Source organism: Opisthocomus hoazin, chromosome 13, assembly GCF_030867145.1.
Source record: "Opisthocomus hoazin isolate bOpiHoa1 chromosome 13, bOpiHoa1.hap1, whole genome shotgun sequence".
Lineage (NCBI taxonomy): Eukaryota > Metazoa > Chordata > Aves > Opisthocomiformes > Opisthocomidae > Opisthocomus > Opisthocomus hoazin.
Genome location: NC_134426.1, coordinates 26659783 through 26672315, shown reverse-complemented (window position 1 = coordinate 26672315; position 12533 = coordinate 26659783). Strand labels below are relative to the sequence as shown.

Sequence of the window (12533 nt, the reverse complement as noted above, 5' to 3'; positions counted from 1 at the left end):
TCCTTCTGCCCAGCAAGAGCCTCGTACCCTGCTGGGAGAGGAAAGTAGTTTTGTTATCAGCTCACATTATCTCCTCGACCTGAAGAGCCTGCTGCGCGGAGACATCGTCGAAATGCGGCTGCTCTCAACTCCTCGTCTGTGGCACAACCCGCTGCTTCGAACCGGCGGAGTTTTACGGCGTCAGGAGCAGGGATTCGGCCCTCCAGCCCCATCTCTGCTGGGTGCGAGGACGCAGCCTCGTCCAGCGCTGCAGCACACCAAGCTTGTTCAGACACGGTGCTTTCCTTCCCGCCCGGCAGCATCCAGACCACGTTTCCTGATCATACAGGGTGCGGGGAGTCATCTCTGCTCCCCAGCATGAAAATCCTGTTTATTCTGACTCAGAGCAGCTCCCCTTCTGCCCTGGTCCTATGGCAGGGGCTTGAGCGTGGTCTAAGGAGTAAGCTCAAACCTTCCCTATCCACAGCAGGTTTTGCAACATTATCTGTGGGTTGTTTTGGGGTTTTTTTTTTTTGGTTTTTTTGTGTTTTTTGGTTTTTTTGGTGTTTTTTTTTTTTTTTTTACACTCACTAGGATTATTCAACCCATTCTAGTCAGGACACACAACCGGAGGAGCTGGGGACACAACACATAGGGTTAGGGGACACGCTTCTACCGAAGCCTTACAGAGCCAAGAGCCATCTGAAGCATGCAGACACCCTCCACGCTGGCAGGGAAATCAGCTCCCCGAGAGCGGGAATTCCCTGGCGGACGGGGCTGGACTGACCTCCTAACCTCATTGCAGGAGCGGCACAGAAAGCTGGGGTTTTCTAGATCGTTTCATCCTGGGAGGCACAAATGCAAAGGCCTGGAAGGATGCGTCCCGTGAGCTTTTCTTCTCCTGGACTGGTATCCAGGCCCAGATTCATCTGCAGCTTGGGTGAAAGCTAGACCCAGCTGGGATACCTTGACACATCTCCCAAGGACACATGGCCAAGGTCTGACACTTCAGCTGTCAATTGACACCCAATTTACCCACATACTTACACCTACATTCCATCTTAGAGGGACAAAACAGAGGGGCTGCTTGCAGACATGGGTACAGTCACGGGTTTAGAAACTGCAGCAGCACCTACAAATATTCTTGCAAAAAAACAAGGCTCCCAAGCCTGATAAAACACGCATTTAAAAATTCATTTTACACAGGTCCGTTGACACCGCGGTCCCGTGCCAAGACTCAGCTCTCCTGCAGAGCAACCCCAGGGAGAGTCTTACCTTGCAGCTACAGACAGGGACATCACACGGCTTTGCAGGGGGATCTTGCAGGGGATTTAGGAGATGCGGTGGCCTCTGTCAGCAGTGCAGGCTTCACCTCAGAACTGCCTCTGGTAAAGCGAGGTGGGAGGCACACGCAACAGAGGGCCCCCGAACACCTCCCATTCTTCAAGAAAAGAGACGGAACGAACAGTGCCATGTTTCAGCCCTTTTAAAATTACTCGAAAGAACAAAACAGGAATAGCCAAGGTAGACCAGGGTGAGACTGTGTTTGATTGGGATTATCTAGATGCAGGCTCATCCAGGAGCACTGCCGTGGGCTGCCGCTTCCTCCGCAGCGCCGTGAAGGAACCGCCGAGCAAGGAGCTTTGCTTTGAAGCTTTACCGTGCCAGTGAGCATCTGCTCCGTTGGACTGTACGCTGAAACACAGACGCCTGAAGCACCGAAAGGGCAAACCCACTCAACACAGAGCCCTGGGCAAGCGATTCAACAGGCTGGGGTTTAGTCCACTTCTTCAGCCTATTTCAGGTCTGGTGAACAACAATCATAACAAAATTGCTCATTAGGTGTGACAGGTTACTTGCGGCGCAACCTGTTTATGAAGTGCTAATGAAAGGCTTGCACCTTACCTGGGCTTCAGCTCTGGAAGGGCAGGGGATCGTAATTTTGCATCTCTGCAGATCTGCACTTAGCCCACCCCACTTGGCCCACAATTATTGTCCAAAATAATAACTTCTACAAGAACCGAGAGAGGCATTACTCAGTTTTATTGCTCCAGAAGAGTACTTTGAAGTGCAACTGGAAACAAACTTACAACAAGCCAGTCATCCCAGAAATCCCCTTGAAGAGTTTATATACCCCAAAACCAACTACCGCAAACAAAATTAAAAAGCCATCAAGTTAGGAGTACTTTTATCATGACCATATAAAATACTAAAAGTAAAGCAAAGTAGAATTATAAACCCTATTCCTTATCTCATTAACTTAAAATAATTAAACGTTCCAAAAATTCCTTTACCATGTTTAGTGACTTCGAAAGCTGTGGCAACACAGCAAAGATAAAGTATCAAACTTGTGTATTTCTTGACTGTGATCTACTACTACAGAAAGAAAGAAGTGCCCTGGGACTTTTTAGCATATATTAGATGATGTTCATTGCAGAATTTTAGGGGGTGGGGGGAAGGAATGCTCTGTTATCACCAAATAAGAGCTCTTTAGAGCCTGTATCAAGTGAAGTTTGGGTCTCTGTGTAGCCTCATTCCAAACTGATACAAGGTGTAAGAGATGAGAAGCCACACCCTGCAACTCTGCAAGCCCCTCCTGACGAACCAGTGCGATTCCGAACTGCAGCCAGACCTTCCTCTGTCAGAGCCTCTCCAGACTCTGAGAGTCTGGCACCTAGAGGTCACAGCCTCTGAAACATTTGTTTCAGCAGAAACACGTGGTGAAGTTTTCAAATCAGATCAGGGTCCAGAAAGTAGCCACAAGCTTCATTTTTATTGTTTTCCAAGCAATGGTCATCTTTGCAAGGGAAGGATGTTGCAGCTGAAAAAGAAGAGGGTAGAAGGAAACACTAAACTCTCAGTTCTCAAACAAGCATAGCAGATCTGACAAGGCATGCATCAGACCCACCACAACCCTCCTCCACTGGTTTCCTCCGCCAGACAATGTAGCCACTGAGACCTTCCTCCCTGTCCTCGTGTTTGATGCAACTCGCCTCTCCACATCACTGTGCAAAACTGCCAACCTCCAGCTCTCAGCTGGTACCCACCAGCAAAGCCCGTCAGAGCGGGCAGCCATACACCCCAAGAGCAAAGCCCAGAGCTGGCCCGGCTGCAGGAAACGTGCTCTGAGCTGGGTGAAAGCCTCACCCATTCCATTAACTGAAACAGTGGCTTACCCCAGGAGGCCCTTCCCGGCCCAGCGCTTCGGAGTCAGCCCCACGTGCACTTGTTTCCCGCTGCGGATCACAGTCACACTCAGGGGTCTCTGAAAGGGAGCGGGGGGGGGGGGGGGGGGGAAGACAGAAACTTTCCATCACCAAGTCAACTCTTTCTTTTGCTGAAGCACCAGCAGAACGTTAGGCCCATGGGAGCCGGTCTTCAGCAGTGCCCATTCCCATCCCTGGGGCTAGATCTGAAAGGAGGGAGCATTTGGTGGGGAGACGTCTCCAGGCGATCTCTCACTTCCACCATAAAGTGCTTGATGGCTGTGGCAGCTTCTCTGGCCACTCCACAAGAGTGGCACAGCAACGCAGCCTGCTGCTGCAGGGTCTCCCCAGGGGAGAACAGACAATATGATGCTCACAGCAAAGAGCGCACACCTCTCAGCTCTCTTCTACCCAGCAGCAATTAGCTCCATGCTGTGAGAGAACAAGGCTGCGACAGCACAGACTGAATCTGACACTGGTTCTGACAGGGAAGTGATGATCCCGGGGATCTAAGTTCCATAGAAAAAGCTGCAGGTACAGAGACAGGCAAGAGGATGCAGTTACAGCAGAAACGAGCTCACCCCTTCACTGTGCTGCACCACTGTGGCGATGTTCTGCAGGTTCTGGAAGTTGTTTGCGTTAACAGAACCAAACTCCACGATCTCATCATCGACCTGAAGCCCCTGGAACGGAGCGAAGGGAGCTGAGCATCTGCCCTCTCCAAAGCCAGGCAGTGTCACAGGAGCATCACCACGTGGGGAGAGGTGTGCTACGACACTACTCGTCTCACCATCCATGCAACCGAACCACATTACACCCTCCCCGTGTCCTTAGAAAGGAGCATTCCTCTGTCCTGTTTTATGGGAAGAGAAATACTGAGGCCAGAACGGTCAGGGAGGCCTGGTACGAGCTGTGTGGTGCAACGAGACAGCTGAGAAGAGAGTACTCATGTCACTCCTGTACAGTGACTGGTCTAGCCACAGCACATCCCAGCGTGACCCAAAAAAAAAAAATGGGCAGGGGGGAAGGACCCTAATCAAACCGTCACCTCATTCCCACTAATTAACAGGAGAGAGAGAAAGCTACCCGCTACATTTGCTCTCTGCAGCCTTCCCCACGGGCTGCCAGTGCCCACCAACGTACCGAGATACTCGCAGGAGATCCTGGAGTCACCGCGTTCACCTTGGCAAAAGCCTGCGGCAGGCTCTGGCCCATTGCCTCAGCCAACGCCTCCGCCTCATCCTTGGCGTGCTTCTCCTTCTCCCGGGCGTGCAGCTGGTGAAGAGCTTCCTCCACCTGCTTCATCAGGGCCTTGTGGTCATTCTGCAAACCTGCGGGTGACACCACGAGCACACGGGGAGCGGGAGACAGTTACACCACCGGGTTCTTTCGCAGCACTCGCTCTCCTCTGCGACCGCATAGGAAATCCCATTCCCGATGCCTTGGACTTGAGCTTCTGCCATGTATCTGCCAGGCCCTGCTGATGCGGCCCAGCAGATGTTTATCAGCAGACGTCAGACCCAGAGCAAACCACCACACAGATTTCAGCAAACAGGCAGGGAAGCGGGGCTCGGACACCCACGATCACCCCGAAATCACCGAGCACCCAAAGTCCGTTTCCCACCGAGCCGCGCAACGGCCACCCCCAAAGCCAGGGTGCGGGGCGAGCCTGCGATGAAATAAACCGCCAAGCCACCCCTTCACCCTCAGCCCATCCTGCAGCCACCACCCCTCGGCTGCGTCCCCCGCGATGCCCAGGGGCTGGGCGGCAGTGGGCAGCAGCGCTCCGCTGACTCACAGACGATGTTGTGCCGGGCGGTGCGCACTTGGTAAAGGTCGATGTCATCGCGGGGAAAGCCCTCGGCGTCAACCAGCGGCCCGCTCATCCCGACGCCCTTTTGCTGCGAGGGAAGAGCGGCCCGTCAGGCCTCCGCCTAGGCCGCCCCGCAGGCCTCCCCGCAGGCCTCCCCGCAGGCCGCCCCCCAGGCCGCCCCGCCGCACTGACGCCCTCCAGCAGCTCGTAGCAGGCCTTGATCTGCGCTTCGATCTCGTCCTTCCTCTTCACCAGCTGCTGCACCTCGCTGATGGTCACCGGGCGGCTCTCGCCGGGCTCCGCCATGGCCAACGGCACCGCGCCTCAACGGCCGCTACGGGCGCCGGGAGCAGACAAAAGGCGTCACGGGCGGCGGGGCTGGGCGGGGGGGCGACAGCGGGAGCACCGCCCACGGGGCGGGGAATTGGGCGGGGGCAGCGCCGCGGGGGCGGGGGCAACACCGCGGGGCGGGGTCAGAACCTCGGGGTGGGGTCAGCGCCGCGGGTGGGGCTTGGTCAGCGCCGGAGGTGGGCGGGGTCAGAGCCTCGGGGCGGGGTCAACACCACGGGGGCGGGGTGTGGGGCAGGGTCAGCGCCTCGGGGCGGAGTCAGCTTCTCGGGGCGGGGTCAGGGGAGGTTCAGGCTGGATATTACAGAATCGTAGGATGGTTTGGGTTGGAAGGGACCTGAAAGCTCCTCTGGTTCCAATCCCCCTGCCATGAGCAGGGACCCCTTCCACCAGCCCAGGGTGCTCAGAGCTCCATCCAACCTGGCCTTGAGCACTGCCAGGGAGGGGGCAGCCACAGCTTCTCTGGGCAACCTGGGCCAGCATTTCACCACCCTCATGGTGAAGAATTTCTTCCTAATGTCCAATCTAAATCTGTCCTCCTTTAGTTTAGACCCATTCCCCCTTGTCCCATCACTGCACACCCTTGTGAAAAGTCCCTCTCCATCCTTCCTGTCGGCCCCTTCAGGTACTGGAAGGTCACCCCAGAGCCTTCTCTTCTCCAGGCTGAACAGCCCCAACTCTCTCAGCCTGTCCTCGTAGGAGAGGTCCTCCAGCCCTCGGATCATCTTTGTATCAGGAAAAATTCCTTTCCTGAAAGAGAGATCAGGCGTTGGACCAGGCTGCCCAGGGCAGTGGTGGAGTCCCCATCCCCGGAGGGGTTCAAAAACCGTGTGGATATGGCACGTCGGGACATGGTTCAGCAGGCGTGGGGGTGTTGGGTTGGCGGTTGGACCTGATGATCTTCGAGGTCTTTTCCAACCTGAATGATTCGATGGTTCGATGCTAAGCCGCAGCTCACCCCTGCGATAAACCATCCCACGCTTGGCTCCCTACACAGGGCTGAGCGCGGGGCTGAGTTCCCAGCCCAAACCACACACCCCTCTGCGTCGCAAGGGCTTCACTTTGGGGGTGGGAGAAGGTGGAGCCGAGGAGGAGTGTCCCCCCCTGGTCCCGCCGCTATATCACACGCCCTCGTGGGCTCCCGCTCTCTTGGCCACTGTCGCGTCACCAGGTCACAAAAATGGTGAGGGGCAGCGGGGGGGAATTGACGTAAACGGCCGGGGCTCGGCGGCACGGGACCTCTCGGGAGCTTTGCCGGGTTTAATCTCTGCTTGAACGCGGAGTTCTCAGTGGCTGTGCTGGGAGTCCTGCGGCAGAGCTGCTCCTCGCACTCCGACCTTTGGACCCGAGCTTTCTGGGGGCCGGGTACCTCCCGGAGCTGCTAACGTCTCTCTTTTCTGATTCTCTCTTTTAGACGTCTTACACAGACAAGGGAGAAAAGGTAAGTGCCGTTCTGTGTCCGCGGTCCGGCCCCGCTGCCTGCAGTGAAACATCAGCCGCGTTAATGCAAATAATATTCGTTCCTTACTCCTCAATGACCTGGTAAAATCAGAAATCGAACTGCTCTCTGCCTGGGCGCGCAGGACATGGCTCCTGCTTGTAAACCACCATCGATGATGGAAATGCTTTTGTTTCTTTTTCCTTTCTGTTTTGGGAAGAGAGTGGCAAACGGGAGACGATGGGTATTTCCCGGTGCCGAAGCAGAGTCCTCATCTGTCGTGACATTTATTTCCGAGCACTGCACCTATTCACCGCTTTTTTCCCCGACAAGGCGCTTTCCAACCCGCTGGCGCGCGTCGTGGCCGGGTGCCCGGCGCCGCGGGCCGGGTGCTGGCGGGGCGCAGGGAAGGGGGGTTTGTCCCGGCACCGGCGGTTGTGTCAGAGCACGTCGGGGGAGAATTAATCTTTAACGCAGCGAGCCTCACGGACGGGCAGCGACTTTGCACCTTCCGCCCCGCCGGGCAGCGTCCTGCGGGAGCCGGCTGTAAAGCGCTTTGGAAAGCGGCTGTTTCGGAGTTTCCCCCGGTGAATTCAGCTGCGTTGGCAGGAGAGGCGTCTGCAGGGTTGCAGCTGCCGCTTCTCCCCGCTCCGGAGGGAAAGGGCCGTGGCAGCGGCTCTCAGCCCCGTTTCCCCTTCCCTTTAGCCCCTGCGAGGCCGCTTCGTCCACTTCCACTCCATCACCTTCTGGGTCGGCAATGCCAAGCAGGTGAGAGGCACTGGGTCATGGTGGGACGTGCTGGGACAGGGACGCTCCGGTTATTGGCTGCCGAGGGGGCGGTTTGTCCCGGCAGCCCCCCGGCTCGGGACTGTGCCGGCGTCCCAAAGCCCATCCCTGGCTCGGCGCCCGACACTGGCGCGGCCTTGGGGACCCTTGCGCAAGGGGGTGTGCACAGGAGGGCACCAGGGATCGCACGACTCGAGCCATGGCCGGCAGCCGTAAGGCCTCGTGGTAGCAGCTCCCCATCGCTCGCTGCTGGCGAGTTTAAAATCCTTCTGCTCCAAACCCGAGCTGCTTCCCACCCGACCTGGGCGGTGAGCGGGAGACAGGCGGACACGCTCCCCGCTCCCTGGCTCCCTGCCTGCCCCCAGCCAGCAGCAAGCATGGCAGGGCTCCGGAGGCAGTGCTCCCCGCTGAATTTGGGGTTTTTTTCCCCAGCGTGGGCCCTTTCTTGCCTCTGTTTCCTCCTCCTGGGCTGCTGGAGGGGCGCAGAAGAGCTCAGCTGCTCCCTGCGCGCACACACGTGCACACGCGTGACTCGCGCATGCCGCAGTGGCCGTTCCCCATGGGCAGTTGGTGCTGCCCCGTGGGAACCGGGGGCTGCCGGCACCGCAGCTTCACCCCGGGTCGGCTCTCGCCTGCCCGCAGGCTGCATCCTACTACTGCAGCAAGCTGGGGTTCGAGGAGCTGGCGTACCGGGGGCTGGAGACCGGCAGCAGGGAGGTGGTCTCGCACGCCATCAAGCAGGACAAGGTAAGGGGGCTGGCGCCGGGGGAAGACGAGCCGGTGTCGGGCACACGGGTGCTGCCGAAACCCGTATGCACCGTTCAATGGCGCAGCCGCGGCACCTCTGCTCCAGGCTGCGGCTGCAGCCCCACCGCCACGTCGCCGTCCCTCACCTCTCCTCCTCTTCCTCGCCAGATCGTGTTTGTTCTGTCGTCCGCTCTCAACCCGGGGAATGAGGGTAGGTGCCGCGGGGAGGGACGGAGCGGGAAACGGCCACGGCGGAGCAAAGCAGCTCTGCTCATGCCCGCGGCTGGTTTTGCTCCGGGCAGAGATGGGGGAGCACCTGGTGAAGCACGGTGATGGGGTGAAGGACATCGCCTTCGAAGTGGAGGACTGCGACTTCATTGTGCAGGTAGGCAGCGCTTCCGTTCCCTCCTGCATGGCACCCCGAAATGGCGAGGGGTGGTGGGGAAGGGCCCAGGGGAGCTGCGGCAGGAGGGAGTCTCTGTCCTTCTGCCCAGAAAGCCAAGGAGCGCGGAGCCAAGGTGGTGAAGGAGCCCTGGGTGGAGGAGGACAAATTCGGGAAGGTGAAGTTCGCGGTGATCCAGACGGTAAGCGGCAGGGCAGCCACGGAGGCTCAGCCCCCACGCCGGAGTGGGGTCCACAGGAGCAAGCTGGACCCGGGAGGCCCCCCAAAAAATGGGGTCACCATGCAACCACTTCCCCCCTCTCGCAGTATGGTGACACCACCCACACCTTGATAGAAAAGCTCAACTACAAGGGCCTCTTCCTACCCGGGTACCACCCACCCCTCTTCAGGGACCCCCTGCTGCCGAAGCTGTGAGTGCTCTGCAGAGAGTCCTGCCCGGCTCTTTGCCACCACGTGCTGGTGGGATGTCCCACCAAGGCGCTGGACGGGTCCCCATTGCCTTGCCCCGGAGCCCCCCACGCTGTGGGGAGCCCCTGAGCCCAGCTGAGAGCCGCTCCTGGCTTCCCTCCGCAGACCGAGCGCCAGGCTCAGCTTCGTCGACCACGTCGTGGGCAACCAGCCCGACCTCCAGATGGTCCCAGTGGCAGACTGGTAAGAGTGGGGAGGGCTGGCCCGAGGTGGGATGGAGCAGCAGCAATGCTCTGCTGGTCTCACTGCTTCCGATGGTGGCGGCTGAGGCTAATTAAGCCAGAGCTGAGCTTCATTAGTGCGGGGATAGAGCAAGGGACCTGATCGTGCACTTTGTGGCCTGGGCAGGTACCAGAAGAACCTGCTCTTCCACCGCTTCTGGTCAGTGGACGACAAGCAGCTGCACACCGAGTTCAGCGCCCTGCGCTCCATCGTGGTCACCAACTACGAAGAGACCATAAAGATGCCCATCAACGAGCCGGCGCTCGGCAAGAAGAAATCCCAGATTCAGGTGAGTGGACGCCGGTGGTTGGTCCATCAGGCAGCCACCGCCTCGAGCAGGGCTTTGGTGAAGGAAAAGGGACCGAGGGGTCAGTGATTCGCAGCTGGTGCAGATGTGCTGTGCTAAGGTGGCTGCTGGAAAGCAGCCCTGGCTCTGCTCGGGTCAACTGCTGGGACAGAGCCGGTTTACCCCCGATCTCACCAATAATGTGTTTTTTTCATTTCGCGGTGTCCCTGAGCTGATTTTGCTTTCATGTTTTTAAGCCACGCCCAGCCCTTTGCACGCTGTGTCTGTGCCGTCACTAACGCGGTGACATTTTTTCCCTGTAGGAATATGTTGACTACTACGGAGGGGCCGGAGTCCAGCACATTGCGCTCAACACCTCCGACATCATCTCGGCAGTGAGTGCAGCCCCGGGCAGCTCCCTGCCCGGCACCGCTCCGCCTCTGCCCTGTCCCGCTGGGCACCGTCCTCGTCACGGGGCGGTGGGGGACGATGACCCCCACCGGGGTACGAGGGCATGGGCAGGCTGTCTTACAACCAGGATTAACCACCCAACGAGTCGCTGGAAAGGGACCTGCCTGTGCCTGCGAGCTGCTGGCAGATGCCCGTCCCTCCAGCTTGAAGCGATTGGGCTCTCCAGGGACCCCAATGGCCACATGCTGTCCTTAGGGGGTGGCTGGTGGGGAGCTCGGGCAGCCCGTGCTGCTGGGCTGAGCCACCACAGAACATCACCCACCTTCACCTGAGGCAGGTGCTGGTCTGGACTGAGCCCAGCTGCCCTTGAGCGCTTGGTTTTGGACCCCTCTTGGTTGTGGACCCTTCTCCAGACCAAAGGGCCTCCAGAATTATCGGGGTTCAGGCTGGGATGAAGCATCCTCGCACAGTGGCCAGCTCTCTGCGTTGCCTGGTGAGGGCATCTTGGGCCCTCCCATTCCTGGTGCCCAAAGAGAGAGGGTGGGAGAGGTCCCCATGCACGAGGTTGGCCAATGTCATGGGCACGCATCACTCTGCCTCCTGACGCCATCCATCCTGGGCCACCCTCCTGGCACAAACTGCTCCACAAACGAACCCCAAGCCCGACCCACGCCGGGGTCTGCCCTGCCTTGCAGATCACCAACCTCAAGCAGCGGGGCATGCAGTTCATGGAAGTGCCGTCCAGCTACTACCAGATCCTGCGGGAAAGGCTGAAAACTGCCAAAATCAAAGTGAAGGAGAACATTGACAAGCTGGAGGTGAGTCAGACCGGTCTGAGAGGGAACAGGTTTGCCCGGGGCCGGACCAGCTCTCCGGAGTGTTCTGCAGGGATGAGGGTGATGCAGCGGAATCCCCTTGCTCCTCTGTGGGCCTCCAAGCTGTCGCCCTGTTTCTTTTCTCCAGGAACTGAAAATCCTGGTGGATTTTGATGAGAAAGGCTACTTGCTCCAGATCTTCACCAAGCCAGTTCAAGACAGACCCACGGTCTTTTTGGAGGTCATCCAGCGGCATAACCACCAGGTTGGTTTGAGGATTTCGCGATGATCTTGGCTTTGAGACCTCAGGGTCACCACGCACTGTCACCCAGCCAGCTCTCGGTGCTGCTCCTTCCCGGCCGCTGCCGAGCTGCCGAGCCCGCTGCCCATCCCCGCGGCCTCTAACGCTGTCGTCTCCGCAGGGCTTCGGCGCCGGGAACTTCAAGTCTCTGTTTGAAGCAATAGAAAAAGATCAAGACGCAAGAGGAAACCTGACCGTCCTGCAGCCCAACGGGGAGACCAAGCGCATCTAGAGGACGGCACAAAACGCCGCCCTCACCCCCAACGAGCTGATTCACAAATGAACCGGGAAGCGGCCGATGTTTTGGTAAATAGCCCAGACCTAAGTGTCATAAACCCAGGGAAGCCACTGCCAAGTTGGAGATGTGAAAGGACTCAACGCCCATCCCGACCCCGCCCCGGCGCTGCCCTCCGCTGACTTCTTGGGAGCAGGAGCGTGGGAAATAGCGAACAACCTCTCAAAAAGCAGTTTAATCTGATCCAAACCACCAAATTCTTAACAAAGGGCAGATTTAGGGTACGTGCCAAAGACACGCAGCGATGGAGGAAGATGGAAGAAACGACTGGGAGCGCTTAAATTTAGTCTGTCCAAAGTTTTCTGTTAATTCAGCTACACGGGAGGCTGGGAGAGGAAAGCATGGAGGCGTTTGCCTCTCTGCGTGTCTCATTTTGTAAGATGTTATTTTAATTGCTTTTCGACTCAATCTTGAATTTGAATTTGCTGAGATTAAACACGTGGTTTTAGGGCAGCTACAACATTCTGGAGTGAGACTTAATCGCATTTACATATTTCAGCCTTCCCAGGGCAATGCAGTCTTGCTCTAATACCTGTAAATTCCCGAATTAACAAAGGCTTGGGGTTTCTCCCGTGTTTCAAGAAGTAATTGCCGGCGTTGGCAGTGATTCCTTGGCTCGGATCCCAGCTGCGTGTGCCAAGTCCCCTCTGGGCATCGCTCTGGTGTTGTCACTGTCCTTGGCAAGGGGACTTTCCCCACCGACACAATAAAGCCCTTTTCTGTCACAGCTCGAGTGCCTGGCGAGTTAACGTGTTGGGGCTGGAGCTCCTGTACCCCGCGTTTGCTGTGGCTGTGGGTCGAACGCTCCCCGAGGAGTCCACAGACCTCAGCACACGACTGCTGAAGACCATCTCGGGGTCTCCGGTGCCTGCAGGTCTCCCCACTGCTGCACGTCCACCCTCCACAGCCCCGGCGCGCCCACCGCTGCTCCCCGTGTTTCCCAGCATCGAAGCTGTGCAAACCCCGAGCAGTCGAAGCCCCTGCCAAGCGCTTGGCTCGGGACGGGCTCCTCGGA

At 58.0% G+C, this 12533-nt stretch overlaps 2 protein-coding genes across 2 annotated transcripts; one reads left to right on the top strand and one right to left on the bottom strand.

Moving 5' to 3' along the window:
• Positions 1–2003: 2003 nt before the first annotated feature.
• On the bottom strand, positions 2004–5381 carry PSMD9 (proteasome 26S subunit, non-ATPase 9). Its single transcript, XM_075434942.1, has 6 exons — positions 5191–5381; positions 4984–5086; positions 4329–4516; positions 3767–3868; positions 3156–3244; positions 2004–2800 (listed from the first exon to the last, which is right to left on the bottom strand). Exons 1-6 carry the CDS (start codon positions 5302–5304, stop codon positions 2773–2775), a joined length of 624 nt encoding a protein of 207 aa, XP_075291057.1. The 5' UTR covers positions 5305–5381; the 3' UTR covers positions 2004–2772.
• A 1043-nt stretch (positions 5382–6424) lies between these two features.
• HPD (4-hydroxyphenylpyruvate dioxygenase) lies at positions 6425–12245 on the top strand. The gene is made up of 14 exons (XM_075435077.1): positions 6425–6529; positions 6761–6787; positions 7490–7552; positions 8213–8317; positions 8486–8528; positions 8620–8702; positions 8812–8901; positions 9027–9130; positions 9294–9371; positions 9537–9699; positions 10020–10091; positions 10803–10925; positions 11071–11187; positions 11345–12245. The coding sequence occupies exons 1-14, from the start codon at positions 6527–6529 to the stop codon at positions 11453–11455; spliced, it is 1182 nt and encodes a 393-aa protein (XP_075291192.1). The 5' UTR covers positions 6425–6526; the 3' UTR covers positions 11456–12245.
• The last annotated feature ends 288 nt before the right edge of the window (positions 12246–12533 follow it).